The sequence below is a fragment of the Stegastes partitus genome, unplaced genomic scaffold, assembly GCF_000690725.1.
Source record: "Stegastes partitus isolate 25-593 unplaced genomic scaffold, Stegastes_partitus-1.0.2 Scaffold911, whole genome shotgun sequence".
NCBI classification, from domain to species: Eukaryota; Metazoa; Chordata; class Actinopteri; family Pomacentridae; genus Stegastes; species Stegastes partitus.
The window spans coordinates 76139-93139 of record NW_007578642.1 but is presented as its reverse complement, the minus strand read 5'-3'; the positions used below and the strand labels follow the sequence as shown (position 1 = coordinate 93139).

Here is a 17001-nt window from a genome sequence, read left to right as displayed (position 1 = left end):
GGAGATGGAGGGCGTGGTCAAAGAGCTGGCCGAGAACAACCACTTCCTGGAGAGGTGACGCTTCTCACCGTCCACACCCAGAAACCCCGTTAAAGGCGTCGCCGTAATTATGAACAAATAGCTTCATGGTTCACTCGTGCACACAAAACAGTTATTAATTTATCAACTAATTCATTTCAGTTAAAACCTGTGAATGGTTTCATGTTCTCGGATCTGTTTGAAGGGATTTTAGATGAGATCAGATTAGACAGAACTCTGCTGATCCCTGGTGGGGTTCCTCAGGGAGGTTGTGGTTCTAGAAGCAGCACGACACCGACAGAAACCAGAAACAAATAATGAGGAAGATTTCCCCTAAAGCTGTGCAGATGAGCCTTAAATGTAACAGGAGGAGGGCTGTTGATGGGTTCTGGGATTTTTTAATGTTCAAAATTTTACAATGTGTAAAATATTCTACATTAAAAAAATAAAAACCTTGTCAGATGTTATTAGTTCAGTTTTAAGGAGTTGACATTAATTCAGAAACCCTGAAGCTCGTAGCTGCTCAATACAGAAAACTCAATAAGATTCTCTTAAACGTACCAAATCCATCATTTTGCCTTTGACGGAGTGTTTATGCAGTCAGACATGAACCGTCCACATGTTCTGATCCTGAGTCCGGTCCGTTTGTTCCTCCTAAAGCCTTCCTCCTCTCCGTCCTGCAGGTTCGGGACTCTGACGCTGGACGGAGGCCTGAGAGGCTGAAGCTGGTGTTCAGACTGGCTGCTGTTTCCTCCTGAAGCCGCCGGCAGCTTGTACATATTCTGTGTTATTCACTCTGTAAATAACGTCGACTGTAAGAAGCTTTTGTACGGACGGATTCTGCTTCGCTCGGCCACCGCAGCACAAAACGCCTGCAAGTGTTTTCAGCCAGAGTCAGTGGAACAACCGCTGCTTCAGAACGTCTTTAATTTACCTCCAAGACACAAAACACACCTTCATCTCAACCACAAACCCCTTAACTCCTCCCTTAAGCTGCTTTATAGAGGTGTGACAAATCCACTAATGGAAAGTTTAAGGGTTTATTAGGTTGGGTTGGACTAATTAATGATTAAAGTTTAAGGGATTCTTGTTAAGTTTTAATCAGATTTGAGACAAATTCACGTCCACATTGTTGGATTACAACATGTTGAGGGGCTTTAATGGCTTTTAAGGGGTTTAAAACTGCTCACAGTGTCAGAGACAGTCCAGGTGTCTGTTAGACGTCCTCAGTTTAAGTTATTTTTGTTTAATAAGAGCATGGAGGGGTTTTAATGTGACAAAAGGTGTTTAAAGGGTTGAACTGCTTTAAAACTGGCCAAAGACTTTGCAAAATGTAAATTACAGCATGTTGTGATATGATTACGTCATTTTTAAAGGTTTTCTGCTCTTTTAAGTCCTTTTACACCCTGAAGGTTTAAAAAGCCTTAACGAAGTAAATCATCCATTAAGTCAGAAAACTCCACACATTTGGGCTAAAGTATGAGTTAGCTATCCTGTCTTGTACGTTATCCATTGTTATATATTCAATAATATCTTCAAGTATATGACAGCTGGTTGTTTTTAGATGAACATATTTAAAACCAAAGTCTCTCATCGGTGCTGCGTCACTTCACTGTAGGACTTCATACCTTTTATTATTATTGTTGGTTCCGTTTATCAACTCATTAAACAGATGAAAAGATTTCTGGTTGCTGATTCAGATGAAGGTGTTTGATGAGTTTTGGGGAAAATTAAGATTTATCAGTTTAATTTAAGGGTTTTTTAAAGAAGACGACCTTTCGTGGTATGTTCCATATCAGTGGGCGTTCAATGTGTTTCTCTGCCTGATTGAGGATAAAAAAGGTTCAGACTCCTTAAAATGACAAAATAGTTTCGCTTTAATAACCAAATAACTTCACATTTGGTGTATTTTAAGGGATTTTTTTACCCTTAAAAAGCCCTTAAACTGTTGAGAACAACACAGTCCATTTCTGAACCCTTCGGTGTCGTCACAGCTCCTGATGAAGTGGAACCCGCTGGTGTCGTTTAACGAGTTTCTGTTGAACCGTGCTGATTCTATTTGATGTTTATTTATATTGTTTAAGGCCGATCAATAGCTGGTATCAGTTTGTTATACCTCCATCTCTGAAGATGTTCCGCTTCTGTTTAGTTCATGTTGGCTTCTGTCACTAACCTGCATTGAACAACCTGTAAATACAGAAATAAATCAAAGTGTGATCAGAGTCGGTCTGAGCTTCGTTCACTGAGTCTGAGGACGTAAACGTGACCTCGTGTGTGTTTGTTGGTGAGGATTGAACTCGCTGCTGTTGGTTCAGCCTCAGTAAGAAGCTGAGCTGTGACTCTACATCAGTCAGACAGGAAGGAACCAGAACAAACACACCAGCTTTGAATGCATTCAGTCAGTCTTTACTCAAACAAACACATCGGAAAGGTGGAAGTTAATCATTCTGCCCCAAAACTAACGAGCAGTTGGACATAATTGACCTTCAGCAGCAGTTGTTGATGTCAGAGGACTGCTCAGTTATCACTTAAACTAAAAATGAATATTATAAAGCTGCTTCTTCATTTAAAAACACGTAATAAAAATAAACAATAATAATAAAAACACTGCAAGATAAATGTAGGATTTACAAATATTTCACTTTTTAAGTCAAATTTAAAAATAACTCAAATATTTTTACTTTAATGTGAAACTTATTATAATTAAAGTAAATAATTCACTTTCTCAGTCAGATTTATGAATAAATGCAGCCGGTGATCCTTCATAGATCTATTGATTATTGATTGCTCCATATGACTGATTACAGACCAGCTCTGTTCCGGTTCCTGCTGTTTTGTCAATAAAGGTTTCTTTGAAACATGTACACACATGAATGACGTCAGCGCGTAGCGTCGACAGGGCTCGCGATGTAAACAGACGAACCCGATCAGTGTGATCGATTCTCTGATCGATCTTCGGGCTGAGCGCTGCTCTGAAGTCGGACCGAGTCCAGTTGGGTTCTGAGCTGTTAGCTGCTGGAGCTAACTCAGCTAGCTGCTAGCACGTTAGCACGGAACAAAATGGATGATAACAAGGTGAGGAAGCTAACGGCTGCTAACAACAACAACACAGCTAACGGCTAACGCGTTCGACTAGTTATCGTCTAGTTAGCCACGTTTAGCCGGTAAGAAGGGTCAGGTTAGGCGCCCGTCGTGTGGTTAGCGGAGGTTCAGGTGTTAACCAGCTAGTTAGCGGCTCCAGAACCGTCCGGTAGAAGCAGCTATTTGAAGCTAATGCTAGCTAACATGTTGGTGACGTCTGATTAACACATTTAACCAGCAGAGCTCCGATAATGTCCTCTGGAGGGAAGGCTGACCTAAACCAGACTAGTTAGGGCTGAACAGGACTAGTTCTGTGGTGGGTTTATTCACTCTGTAGTTTATTTCTGCAGGTGAATGTGTTTACAGCAGCAGGTAGGTGGTTGTTGACATAAACAACCAGAGAACAACAACAACAACACAACAGTGTGTCAGTGGAAAGAAGAGTTTGATTAGAAGCTTCGTCTGAGACAGCAGCTCATCACTCCTCTGTGTGTGTGTTACTGTGTGTGTGTGTGTGTTACTGTGTGTGTGTGTGTGTGTTACTGTGTGTGTGTGTGTGTGTGTGTGTTTGTGTGTGTGTTCCAGATGGTGGCTGGTAAAGTGAAGAAACCTGGAAAACGCGGCCGCAAACCTGCAAAGATCGACCTGAAGGCCAAACTGGAGCGGAGCCGGCAGAGCGCCAGAGAGTGTCGGGCCAGGAAGAAGCTGCGGTACCAGTACCTGGAGGAGCTGGTGTCCAGCAAGGAGCGGGCCATCTGCGCCCTGCGGGAGGAGCTGGAGATGGTGAGCAGACGTTAGAGAACCATGAGAACACCCAGGAAGTAGACAGGCCCCACCTCAGACTGCACTGAGACACCCAGAGACTGGACCAGAACCTTCTGATTCATTAAAGGTCCACAGCTTAAGGTGAAGCAGTGATCAGAACATGACAGAACACATCCAACCAAATGTTAGAACTCAGATTTTAATGTAAATCAGTCATTATACAGACTTTAATGAGAACAAGGATTAACAGATTGCAGCTGTAATTTATTACCAGTCCGTCGACATTCGGACCTCCAGCAGCTTTAGCACAGAATAGAACACATGAGGACCTCCAGCAGCTTTAGCACAGAACACATGAGGAGACCTTCATCAGCCTGAGGCATCATCATCATCATCATAGAGTCACACTGTATTCATGAACTGAACTCAGCAGCAGCTTTAACGAACTTCCATCATCCATCCATCATCTCTACACCTTAGTCCTCACCAGGGTGTCAGGGGGCGGAGCCAATCCCAGAGTGAAGGCAGGTTCACCTGGACAGGTACCCAGTCTATCACAGGGCTACACTTCTATGAACTTTAATGAACTTATTTTAGTTTTCTTGTGTTTGGACTCGGGTCGAGTTTCTTTTCATCCTCAGAACTTCGTTACTGTTCTGACCGAAGCAGCGACTCACATCTCCAGCAGAGCAGCTGGACTCGGACCTGTAGGGAGTCCCGAGTCAGAAACCAGCCGGACACCGAGGTTCTGCTGGTTCTGCTGGTTCTGCTGGTTCTCTTTATTGACACGTCATGAATGTTTTTATCTTTATAGAAACTCTGCGGCTCAGCACCTGTTTACATCCCAGTGATGTCACTATTTAACGGTTGCCATGGTGAATCTGTATTTACTGGTTGCCATGGTGAATGTTGGCGTCCACCGGTGAATGAACTCAGGTGTAAACTGAAGTCAATCGGAGTTTCTTTCAGGCCTCTGATTGGTCGGTTTACCTGCTGACACGTTCTCCTGAAGCAGATCAGGTGTAGTTCAGAGTTCAGGACGGAGGTTAAAACCTGCTGCGGCATCCTGCAGACCTTTAGGAGAACCTTCAGTGTCTGCTCAGCACCACCTGCTGGCTGGAGGACCGAGGCGGCAGCAGCAGGTGTCACAGCGTGAACACCTGACGTGGATCAGGTTTATCCACAGCTCGTCTTTTATCTGACTGCAGAGTCCACAACATACCATCAGGTTTTAGTTTAGCTGAACACGACCGGTGATGGGCGGTACACTGGTCCAGCGGTTCCAAACGGCGCCACACAGCTACCAGGTCCTGGTCTGAGTCTGTGGTCGTCCTGCGTGGAGTCTCCAGGTTCTCCCTGCTGGGTTCTCTCTGGGTTCTCCATCTTCCTCCCTCAGTCCAGAGACATGGTTAGCTGGTGACTCTAGAGCACAGATCTCCAGCTCCGGTCCTGGTGAGCTGCTGTCCTGCAGGTTCTAGACGTTGCTGCAGCACACCGGACTCACATTAACGGATCATTAACAGAACTGTGTAGAACTTGACAACAAGCTGCTGGAGATCCATTAATGTGAGTCAGGTGTGCTGCAGTACCGTCTAGAACCTGCAGGACAGCAGCTCACCAGGACCGGAGCTGGAGATCCCTGGTCTAAACAGTCTGTAGGTGTGATGACTGTTACCTGTCCAGGTGAGCCTGCCCTCAGTCAGCTGGATAGGCTCCGCCCCCGATACCTGACTGAGGATGTATACAGATGATGGATGGATGACCTAATTATACTGATTATACTAATTACACAGCTTGGTCTGAGCTCTGAGTCAAAGTTCAGCCCAGAACGTTGTCCTTTGGTTGGAGTAACGTTCAGAACCATCACCTGTCAGCTGAGCGTAGACCACCTGAGCTCCGGTCGCTCACAGGTCCTGAAACTGTGTGAGTCTAAAATCATTCAGGTTCTTGTGCAGCAACAGAAGCACCAGGACTTTAACGTTCAGGTGGTTTTATGAAAATGAGAACACGGCTTGTGACTGAACCCTCTGGACCTGGACCTGGACCTTCAGGGTCCGGTGCAGGACGAGGGCTGTCCAGCAGCTCATGTTGTGTTGCTGTGTGTCCTGCAGTACAAGCAGTGGTGTTCCGCCATGGATCAGGGCAAGATCCCCTCCGAGATCAAAGCTCTGCTGACCGGAGACGAGCAGAAGCTTCCTCAGAGCGGCAGCAGCACCAAGACGTCCAAGAACAGCAAGAACAGCATCAGCAGCTCCACGGGTCAGGGCTAGAACCTCCCGCTGCGCTCCATCCACGGCCACATTTCACCGGTTCTGATCCAGAGTGAGCCTCTGTAGGTTCGTTCTGTCTTTCCTTCAGCATCAGTGACTGAAAACCAGCAACAGGAGAAACTCGAGCTCCTCCTGAGAAGCTTCAGACTCCGGATCAGACGGCCCGGAGACGGAGTTCACTGGATCCAGTCTGTTTCCTACAAGTGTTTAAATCAGTCGCTTCAGTTCTCTGTAGGTGTGTTAACGTTGGAGATGGTTCTGATCAAATCAAACTGGACTCATTGAATCAAGGTGTTCTGTTCTGGTGAGTTTAACGGCTTGAACCAACATTTTTAAAGCAAAAACTAAAATTCTAAACATGTTTTATATTTAAATCTCACCTGATGTCAAAGATTCTGAATTCATTCTTAACATAATCATAATAATCATAATAACTGAGTTGTTTTCAGTATAAACAGGAAGTTGTGTTGAAGATGCTCTTTCCTTTTCAATTGTTTCCTTCACGTGTAAGAATTCTAAATACGTTGTGAATACGTTGTGAACATGAGTGACTTTCAGAAACAGACGCTGAACTCAGAACACAGAGAACAGAAGCAGTGAGCTCGTCACATACTTTCATTCTGATGAAGTGATTCTGTGTATGTGAACCCAGATATGATCCAGTGAACTCTGTTTGGTCTCTGGTTGGAGCTGCAGGTTGTTGAGCTGTAGTTTGTGTGTTTGGTGGTTTTCAGGTCTGTGTGTCGCTGCTTCCTGTTTGTCCACATCTGCTCTGGATTCTCTGTCGTAGCATCAAACTCCATCAGCTGCTGGTAGAATCGTGTCTATTTTTGTATTTTATATGAGCTGAGTGTTTGTTGGACTTGGTTCTGAACATGTTTGTGCCGCGTGGAGCTAACCGTGAAGCTCAGACTTGGTTCCTGACCAACAAAGCTTTTGTTTTGTTTTTGTCAGAGGAGATCAAATCCTCGACAGACGTTTGTGCACTTTCTTTAATTCCTTAAAGCACTTTGTTAGATTGTGTGTTAAAGTTTTCAACTTGTGTTTCTCAAAGCAAATAAAAGTGTTTGATTCTCTGACGTCTCTTCTCCTCATCATCCAGAGTTCTGCAGAGTTCTGCAGAGTTCTGGTGTTTGTATTGTTTATCCCCTGAAACGCAGGACGACGTTCTCTGAAGGCGTTCTGCACATGCTTGGTGATGACGTCGTGTTTCTAAACTTGTGTTCTGAACTTGCAGAACTTACTTTAGTCTCATAGTCGGATCACTGCAGAACCATCTGCTGCAGGGACAGAACTCTGGAACCAAACCAGTCCTACATCCACTCCGGGTGTCATCAGTACCAACTGTTCTATGAAGCGTGTTTCACGGCTAGAAGAGTTAAAATACGATTATATCAGGAAAACATTCCTCCTCAGAGTGGATCCTGTCTGTAGATGGTTCTGGTAGGTTCTGGAGGTCAAACGGTCCTTCCATTGTCTAGAACTGGTTCTGACCAACCACCATCACACATGCTGATATGAGCCTGGAACGTTTACCCAGAATGCAAGTTTTCTCTGGTGACTGATCAGAACCAGAACCACATCCAGGGTACCACTGATTGTTCCTATGACTCTGTGTCATAGACATTAACCTGGTACCACGATGATCCATCCCATAATACTGATGCTACCAACTGCTGACAGAGGACATGAACAGAACCAGGTCCAGTGTTCAGACTGAGACACCTGGATGGATGTAGAACTGATCTGGTGTCAGGTTCTAGCAGAACCCAGATGTGTTCTTCCTCCTAAATGTCATGTGTCTATCTGCTGTACTGATGAAGTTCTGAGGCTCAGAAATGATGGAAAAAGTCCATTAAAGTGATCAATCTGGACCCTCCTCTGTGGACTTGAAGGACCTGGACCTCTGGAACATTCACAGTCTGAAGGTAGAACTCTGGTCAGTGGATAAAGGTTCTGCAGAACCAGAACCAGATGTTCTGGAGGACCTTTGTTCAGACTGGGTTGCTCTACAATCTGTCCTCTTCACTAAACAACTCTGAGTGAAAGCAGTGAAGCAGATGATGTGACGGTAACATATGAGCCTTTACTGACATTAGCTTCTACCACAAACATTACTGTAGCAAACCAGATGCAGTTACAACAGTTTTCTGAGAGATGGCCACAGAACAAACTGACGTTATCGAAGCACAAAATCTGAAGCATCCAAAACAGTCCATCGAAACAGCACAGAAATAAACTGATTAGAATCTGAAGGATAGAAACGTTCTCCAGTGTGGCTGCTGGGAGGTTTGTTACATCAGAAGAAAGCCCTTTATACAAACTGAACACATTCTGTGAACTTCAGAACAGTGCTAACATGTTAGCCTCCTGCTAGCTCACCTACCAACGTTGTGCTGTTCAAGAGAAAGTTTCAAACATTTGTTGAATGTTCTCAGTCTCATTTACACAAAGGTGTTGGGAGGGTTGGCGTTCGTGGGCCAAGCTACCTTCTTTTCTTTAGCATCTCGGTCAAATGTATCGTAGACCGAGTCCTTGGCGACCGTCTTCGCCTGCACTGGGATGTCCACCACACCGACGTAGTTCTTTTTGGCCATGCGGGAGCTGGCGGTGATGGTGTACGCATTACTGCGGTAGCACTTCATGGACGACATGCAGAAGGTCTCCCGCATGCCGCGCCTGAAGTTTGCATTGTAGACGGAATACAGGGTTGGTTTGGACGCCGTGGAGCTGAAGGATATCCAGGCGATTGCCGTAAAGAACAGCAGTCCCTGACGGTTGGGCGACTCCCTCGGGTGCCACAGCTGGGCGACGTAGAAGGGCGTCCAGGTGAGGAAGAAGACCGAGTTGAGCATGAGGAACATCTTGATGGTCTTGACTTTAGTCCTTGGGACGATGTTCATCGTCCGGCGCACCGTGTGGCCGTCGGCGCTGATCCTCCAGATGTATCGGACCACCCGCTGGTAGAAGGACACGATCAAAGCCACCGGCACCAGAAACCCAAACAGGAGGTGAACGGCAGCGTACGCTATACTGCCCCAGCTGTCCGGGAGGAAAAAGTCACAGTGACTGTCTGTGGATGTCGATCCATAGAAGAAGAAGCAGGGCGAGACGAAGGCTGCGTCAAACAGCCACGAAGCCACGATCATCTTCTTGGCCTTTTCCCTGGACACCTTGAAGCTCAGGGGGTAGACGATCGTATAGAAACGGTCCACAGAGATGGAAAGCAGGACGTAGACCTGCACACCTGGACACAGGTGCTGCAGGTAACGTACAGCCTTGCAGACCGCGGCGCTCAGCGGCCATCGTCCCGCAGCCACCTGCAGGAGGACGAACGGGGCGCAGCCGAGGCTCATGAGCAGGTCAGCACAGGCCATGGACACCACAAAGTAGTTGGTGGTGGACTGAGTCCGCCGGCTGCGGTGGATGACCAGGCAGACGAGGGCATTTCCCAAGATGGAGACCAGCCACAGAACCCCGAACACCAGGCCCAGGACGGCCACCTCACCGGAGGTCAGCTCGTAGGAGGCGGAGGTGGCGTTCGACTGGCCGGAGGACGAGCCCTCGAGGCTGCAGAGAGGGGTTGTGGGTAAGGTTGCCAGGACAGTAGAGTTTCCTCTCTTGGAGTAGTTAAATGACATCTGATAGGTGAACGACGGAGAGTAGAGGGACGGATTGACGCCGACTGTGTTGGTGGACTCTGCATACACCATCGCTATGCTGCTGCAGCCGAGAGGAGCTGTGGACACAAAGAAAGAGTTGTCATCAGTGAAAACATCCACAGAGCTGAGAGCAAGAGTGCTTTGGGAACTATTTACTGGCAAACAGCTGGGTACACAACCGCCTGCTGCTTCTGTATACCGCCAGTGACTGGTCAAGCAGGTTGGTTGACTGGTTTAACTGGTTGGTTGTTAGATATGCAGTGAGGTTGGTAGGTAACTCTGTAGTTAGGTAGCTTGTGTTTAGCAGGTTAGTAGGCAAACTGATGGTAGGAAGGTAGGAAGGAAATTAGGTAGGTAGGTAGGTAGGTAGGTAGGTAGGTAGGTAGGAAGGAAATTAGGTAGGTAGGTATTTGTACTTGTATTTGGTGGTTGATTGGTTTGTAGGTACGAGTAAGGTTGGTAGTTAGATAAGTACAACTGGCTAATTGGTCAGTAGTTTGATTGGTCATTGGTAGGTAAGTAAGCTGGTTAATCACTGGGGTAGTTGGTAGTCAGAAGGCTTTATGGTCATGGTCGATTGGTTGCTGGAGATGAGAGTAGGTAGTTAGGTGGTTTGTATGTAAGCTAGGTGGTAGTCACAAGACTGACTGGTTGGACAATGGTTGGCTCATTGGTTGGTAGAAAGGTGGGTTGGTTTGGTTGGTTGACTGAGTTGTTTATAAATAGTTTTAGTTTGGTTAGTTAGAGAACTGGTTGATTTGTAAGAAGGCAGGTTGGTTGAGTGAAAGGTTAGTAGGTTAGCTGGTTGGTAGATAGTTTGGTATTTGAGCAGGTTGGTAGCAGGTTAGTGGGTAAATGGGTAGTTTGATGAGTTAGTTGGTTGACTGGCAGCTTGTTGTGTTGTGAGTTTGTTTAGAAGATTAAAGTTCTCTTCCAGCTGACAGAAACCTGAAACAGAACGTTGAGTTGATCGCTGCTCATTAGAAGAACCGACACTTAAACCTTCAGGAACCACAGAGTGGTCGTTTTGTTCACCTCCAGCAGACGAGGTTTTACGTGTCAGCTGCTCTGAGCCTTCGTCTTCGTCTTCATCAGGGAACCAGCTGCTGCTGATTTCATTAGTCCTTCGCTGGGACTGGTTGAGGTCTGCAGAGATGCTGTTTAACGGCGTGGAGAAGCTCCAGGGAGAAGCTGCTGCTGACTGCTGGAGTTCCTGCTTAGCAACGAATCATCTGACTGCAGCTGATTTAGCTTTCAACTGAACACTGAGCACGGACCAGCGGAGCAACGCCTGTCAACAGATATATCGATCTGTATAGATCTATATGTACAAGATTAAATGTGAATACGACTCATGAGGTTCATACGAACCAGTTCAACACTGAACGGCTGGAATCAGGATTCATAATAAATTACTCCGGTTTGTGCTTTTATTAGAGCTGCTACGTATCAACGACGTCTGACTGATTTATAATCAATTGGTGGATCAATCAGCTGACAGGAAGTTAAGTGTCGTCTCCAGTTTACAGCCGTTTGACTGTTAGTTGAACATAAACTAACTAAAGATGATTTTTTTCAACAAAATTTGTTTAATTTTTGTTTTTGTTGATCAGGCAGCCAATCAGAGGCAGAAGAGGCCATGACATCACTCAGGGTCATCAGGAGGTTAATAAAGGTCAAAATAGCTGCAGCTGATTGGTTGATCAGCAGCTGCTTTACTGATCAATAAATTCTGATTAAAGTCTGATCACGTGTTCAAACGGAAACCAATCAGACAAAATCAGGAACAAAAAACATCCAACAGTCAGTTTGATTCAAGCTTTGTCTTAATCCAACATGATAAAGTCAATCAATCAATCAATCAATCAATCAATCAATGGATGGACTGACAGCAGATCAGTCAGCAGCTGCTTTATATTCTGTTCCAGGCTCTCCAACATGGAGATGTTCTGACGTTCCTGGATGTTCAGCGGCTGTAGCTTCAGCCTTTGGTGGTTTCCTGTGACGCCTGCAGCTCTCTGAGCGTTGATTTAAATAATCACATTTATTGATCAGGTCAACGGTTTGCTGCCCAACCAGCTCTGTACTTAACCTGATGAAGAGGAAAATGTCCTTAAAGCAGCTCGAACAGGACTGGAGGAGCTGCTGGAGCTCCAGGACGTCGCTGGTTGAGCCTCTGATGCTGCTTTTGGGGGTTTTGACTGTTATTGATCAGCTGGTTGCAGCTCCACTTCCTGTTTCCCCTAAAATACCAAAATCACATCTTCATTTAAACCCAAAGTGAGGCCTGAAGCACCAGAGGACAGTGATGTTCCTGCACAGCGCCACCTGCTGCTGGTCTCCATGTCAACAAGCTGCTCCGTTACCCAACAGCCTCAGACTGAGATGTGCTGCTGGCTGGTGGTGACCAGAAGACCACCTGAACACTGTGGAGCTGTGAGTAAGGCTGCAGCCCGGTTCCTCTGCAGCCTCCAGAGCAGCCAGGCTCCTTTAATCAGCCTGAATCAGTGGAGAGTTCAAGCTGCTCATGGAAAAACACCAGCAGCTGGAGGAGGCTGGAGGAGGCTGGAGGCAGCTGGAGGCAGCTGGAGGAGGCTGGAGGAGGCTGGAGGCAGCTGGAGGAGGCTGGAGGAGGCTGGAGGAGGCTGGAGCTGCTGCATCACGTTCAATCACCTCCATGAAGGTTCACAATCACTGTCAATAAAGTCCAGCATCACGGACTCTGCTCAGACGTGTTCCTCTGGTCCGACACCTGGCAGCACATATCAGACATCTGGATCAATAAAATGAGGCCGAAGCGGCTCCATCTTACCTGCGGAGCATCACTGCAGCTTCCTGCCGTCGTTATCCGGAAAATGTCGCCTCCGTCCATCGGCTCCGGGCTTCACAGGATCCGTGACGCAGCTCCAGCTTTCGGCCTGAACAGCGTCTCTGTCGCCGGTGAAGGACACCGACCGCCGGATCTGTCCGTCCGTCCGTCCTCGGCGGCTGCAGCCGGGCAGCGGGCCGCCCTCAGGAGCCCGTCCTCCGGCCGCAGGTGTCGGTGAGTCCCGCCGGGATCAGAGGATGGAGGACAGGAGCTGCACGGAGCTGCTGGAGGTCCAGAGGCCGGAGGAGGAGCGGGTCGGAGCGGGCAGCAGGCAGCGGCTGACCGGAGGATGAAGCTGCGGAGGAAGAGGAGGATGTTTTCTGCTCAGCAGCAGGGGCGGAGTGAGGGCGCGCAGGGGCCCGGGCAGCAGGGGGCCCGGTATGGAGGCCTGGTGGTGTCCAGACTGAAGGCAGCCTGGAGATAGGAACAAATCTAAAATATAAAAATATAAATTAAAAATGAGTCTGTGTAGAATACAAACATATACATTAAAAGTCAGCGTGAGTAAAATGGATGCTTATTTGTTTCTTTGTTTTTACTGATTTTCTTGGTTTTACTTTTGTGTCATTCTTTTTCATAACTTTGTCTTTTTGTGGTTTAAAATTTTCAAAAACTTTTTTTTGTTTTACCAATTTTGTTTCATTTTACCTTTTCATAACTTTCATGATTTCTGTCTTTTTATTCTACTTTCTGACTTTTCACATGTTGTGAGTCTTTATTTCTTTTTTCCTTTTTGATCATTTTCATGTTCTGCTTAATCATTTTTGCATTATTTTAATTTTGTAGGTGAAGAAGACAAAAGTTTCCCTCCAATGATAAAAATCGTATTTTTTTCAGACTCCACACCACAAAAAGCCGTCCCATTAAAAGAGATGAAATCAGGCAGGACGGTGCCAGAAAGCTCAGGTTAAGAAATAACAGCAAATATCTGTAAAATGATGACATTTAGCTGATTTAAATCCAGTAAATCTGTAATTTGTCAGTCGAATGCTGTAAAAGAGCAAAACAGTATTTATAAAAGTACATATTTGTGATGTGGATGTTATTTACAGTTTTCCCTTATTTCTGTTTTTTACACTCAACATGGAGATGAACACGTGTTTTAGATTTTACTTGACTTTATGTTAAATCCAGTAGATTGTTTACAGAACGTTAACCTGTTAAGCCGTCGGTTTTCAGCCTCTTACGTCTGTTTGTAATCGTGGCTTTAATCCTGAATGTGACTTTAATCGTCAGGACTTGGGGTCAGACTGCAGGTCTTCATCCTCCTCATCATCAGGTTTAGCTCTCGGGTGTTTTTATCCACCGGTTCTGTTTGTTCTCTTCATGTTCTGCTCAGTTTGTAGCAGCAGGAACCACAAAGTGGGTTTATGAAGAATTAAAGTCGTGTTTCTGCTCCATCGGCCTTCAGCACGTCGGCGCTAAAAAAGGACATGATGCCGTCCATCTGCAGTTATTGGTCCGGCGCTGACGGGGGCTGCTGTCGCACCACGTCGCCATGGCAACCGCAGCTGAGGAGAAGTGGTTTTCCAACAGGCCCGTCGCTATGGAAACCCGACAATGGTGCTGATGAGAGAGGATGACAGCAGAGGATGGCAGAGAGCAGCTTCAACAAAGTTCAGTAAGACGACATTTAAACGGACACGAATCGGATGAAGAGATTTAACGAGATGTTTTAATTATTAAGCAGTTAAACCCTGAAGTATGGAACCCCGTTAGTGTCCAGAAGGAGAGGCACCAAACAAACATCAGAATCAGAGGCGACAGCTGATGATGGAACATAAACATTCTGAAGATATGAAGTCAACAGTTGACATAATTTTTAACAAGAAAAATAAAAAATATTAAAACAAAAGACAGAAAAAGATCAAAATTCTATGGATTTATCTTTAATTAGATCAAATAAATGAAAGACGTCCAGAGTGTGTATGGAAGCCCATTACTGCCACAAAGACAGAAAAATAATAATAATAATAAATCCCAAATGTAAAGTCTGAAATAAATCTGTTCATGGGCTCATTTCTGAGATGTGATGGTAATAAATGAATAATCAGAAGTTACGTGACGTCATTCATTCGCTGCATTCTTTATTATGTTTAATTATTATTTTTCTCCTGGTAATTCAATATTTTTATTTTAATGAAATGTAATCCTTAAATTGACATTGAAATGACCTGATTCACATTTGCTTAATGATGTAATGAAGACTTTCAGGTTTCAAAGCTGCCTGACAAGAACCACAGAAACCTGAATGAATTCTGAAGCGTGGATAAAATATATAAATACAAGTATTAATGAACATAAAGTCAGAGTTTTTATTAATTAATCTAATTAATATTAATACGTATTTTGTATTGTGGTTATTAAAGTTGTATTATTTGTATATTTTCATTTGATTCCACTCAAACTCACAACTTATTCATTAACGTCAGGTTCACGGTGGTTTTGTGTAGAAAATGTCAGAAAATCTAGAAATGGTCTTTTTATTCCCTGATACACATTTACACGCCTCTTAAATCAGTAAAATAAACCAAATGTTGAGTTTAGCAAATATTTCCATGGGAAGCTTTAACTGGATGATTTGTGGTGTTTTTGCTTAAACATCAGTTTAACAGTTAATCAATGATCACATTTTTGTTTTACTTTCAGCGCTGGTTGGTTCCTGTAGAACTAGTGCAGGCTGTGAACTGTGATGGACCTCTGAGGTTCTGGGTGAGTCTGATCAGTCTGAGCTTCTCCCTGCAGCTGTAGGTGAAGCTGGAGTTCCTGACGGTGACATGAAGCGATGTGAAGCCGGCTGTGAGTCTCGGCTTCCTGCTGCAGCTCTCGTCATTCATCACTGTGACTTAGCCATGCATGCTAATCGCTCCAGTATGAGGAAGCTCTCAGTGTTCCTCGGCCTCCATCACCTCCTTTGTCCTCAGAGCTCATTCACAAACTCACGTTACACAACCAGAGAAGCTCCACAGAACACAGCCAGAGATCAGAGAGACGCTCAGCTTCTCTCCTGTCTGATCCAGGCCTGGAAACTCCATGAAGACAAGATGTTTTCATCAGTAGTTATTCTTTAATATGATTCAATCACACAGACGGTCCTTCAGAGCCACAGCGTCTGAGAAAATACAGAATATTTCAGGAACATGTCAGATATTTAACTGTGCAACGTTTGGATCAGACTTCATGTTCACCTCTGCAGGACGTTTCACTGACCAGAGCTCTCAGTATGCAGTCATCTGACATCTCACAGTATCACTGTTTCCTCAGTGCTTCATACTTATATCCTAAAGTGTGCAGCAGTCTGAGGTCTGAAAGCAGCAGGTCTTCTGTCTGTCCTTCATTTGTTCACAATATGCAGTATATTTAGCAGTATTTGTCTCAGTATGTTTGTACAGCTAGTATACTTTATTACTGAAAACATCCTGAAGCAGCAGTACTCTGTGTACACTTTGCAGTACAGTTTACAGTATGTAGTATCCTTAGTATATTTCAGTTATTACTAGTGCAGTACTTCTGGTATATTTGCAGGAGTATGCAGTCTGAGAGTCTTAAAGGAGCAGTGTTATCTGTCGGCTCAGTGTCTGAGTCTGTGCCTGCCCCTTTAAGCCCCTCCGTATTATGTGTACTTTATGTATTTTACTGTGTACTTTATCACCGACAGTCTTAAAGCAGCAGGAATATTAAGTGTCGGCCCAACTCCGAGGCCTCCTCCCCTTTAAGCCTCTGCTTCATCAGTATTGTGTTTATAATATGTTTTACTGTGTATTTGACAGTATTTATGCTGTAGTTAAAGCAGCAGCATTAAGTGTCGGCCCACTCCGCGGCCTCCTCCCCTTTAAGCGCCGCTTCATGTGAGCGCCGCTGGATGACGACATGCTGTTATTTTTATCGCGGTGACCTCATCTCTGATGGAGCAGCAGGACTCCAGGACCGAGTCTCTCCGCTCCGACTGTCCGCTCCTGCTGCCTCCTTCTGCCGCTACAGACAGCCTCACGGCCCGGGGACAGGCCGGGGAACCCGCCGGAGACCGGCCCGGACCCTGACGCCGCTGCCCGGACTCTGACGTCGAGTTTCCGACGGTGAGTTCACCGACATTTCTGGTTGGAGAGTGAACGAGCGGCATCTGTAAAGTTCGGTTAACGGGGCCTAAAGTTAAAGTTCGGTCGGTGTGTCGGTCCAGAGCGAACTAGCACCGACGGAGAGGCAGTGGCCGAGGCGGGAAACGGGTTTGTGCCGGTTTGAGCTCCGTCCGTCCTGCGGTCCGTCGGCCGTTAAAACCGAAACACGGCGACAAAATGTCAGAACAGCGAGCTAGCGTTACCGCGGGCTAGCGTTACCG

At 45.7% G+C, this 17001-nt stretch overlaps 4 protein-coding genes across 5 annotated transcripts in view; 3 read left to right on the top strand and 1 right to left on the bottom strand.

The window, feature by feature from the left end:
• tbk1 (TANK-binding kinase 1) overlaps positions 1 to 2240 on the top strand; it is a 20384-nt gene extending 18144 nt beyond the window's left edge. Inside the window, exons 14-15 of the mRNA XM_008293778.1 lie at positions 5 to 54; positions 702 to 2240. Coding sequence (XP_008292000.1) covers positions 5 to 54; positions 702 to 741 — 90 coding nt within the window. The 3' untranslated portion in view covers positions 742 to 2240. The remainder of the gene's footprint in view (positions 1 to 4; positions 55 to 701) is intronic.
• Positions 1 to 7213, top strand: part of crebl2 (cAMP responsive element binding protein-like 2) — a 10741-nt gene extending 3528 nt beyond the window's left edge. The window contains exons 1-3 of one of the 2 annotated variants that reach the window (XM_008293768.1): positions 2890 to 3093; positions 3685 to 3882; positions 5976 to 7213. In XM_008293768.1, coding sequence (XP_008291990.1) covers positions 3079 to 3093; positions 3685 to 3882; positions 5976 to 6134 — 372 coding nt within the window. In that variant the 5' untranslated portion in view covers positions 2890 to 3078 and the 3' untranslated portion in view covers positions 6135 to 7213. Of the gene's footprint in view, positions 1 to 2889; positions 3094 to 3684; positions 3883 to 5975 lie in introns of those variants that run through there. The other variant, XM_008293769.1, reaches the window with a different exon arrangement.
• Positions 7214 to 8578: 1365 nt separating this feature from the next.
• gpr19 (G protein-coupled receptor 19) lies at positions 8579 to 9847 on the bottom strand. The gene has a single exon (XM_008293767.1). The coding sequence runs from the start codon at positions 9845 to 9847 to the stop codon at positions 8579 to 8581; it is 1269 nt and encodes a 422-aa protein (XP_008291989.1).
• Positions 9848 to 12651: 2804 nt separating this feature from the next.
• The window catches only part of dusp16 (dual specificity phosphatase 16), a 31737-nt gene continuing 27387 nt past the window's right edge, over positions 12652 to 17001 (top strand). The window contains exon 1 of the mRNA XM_008293777.1: positions 12652 to 12839. Coding sequence (XP_008291999.1) covers positions 12652 to 12839 — 188 coding nt within the window. The remainder of the gene's footprint in view (positions 12840 to 17001) is intronic.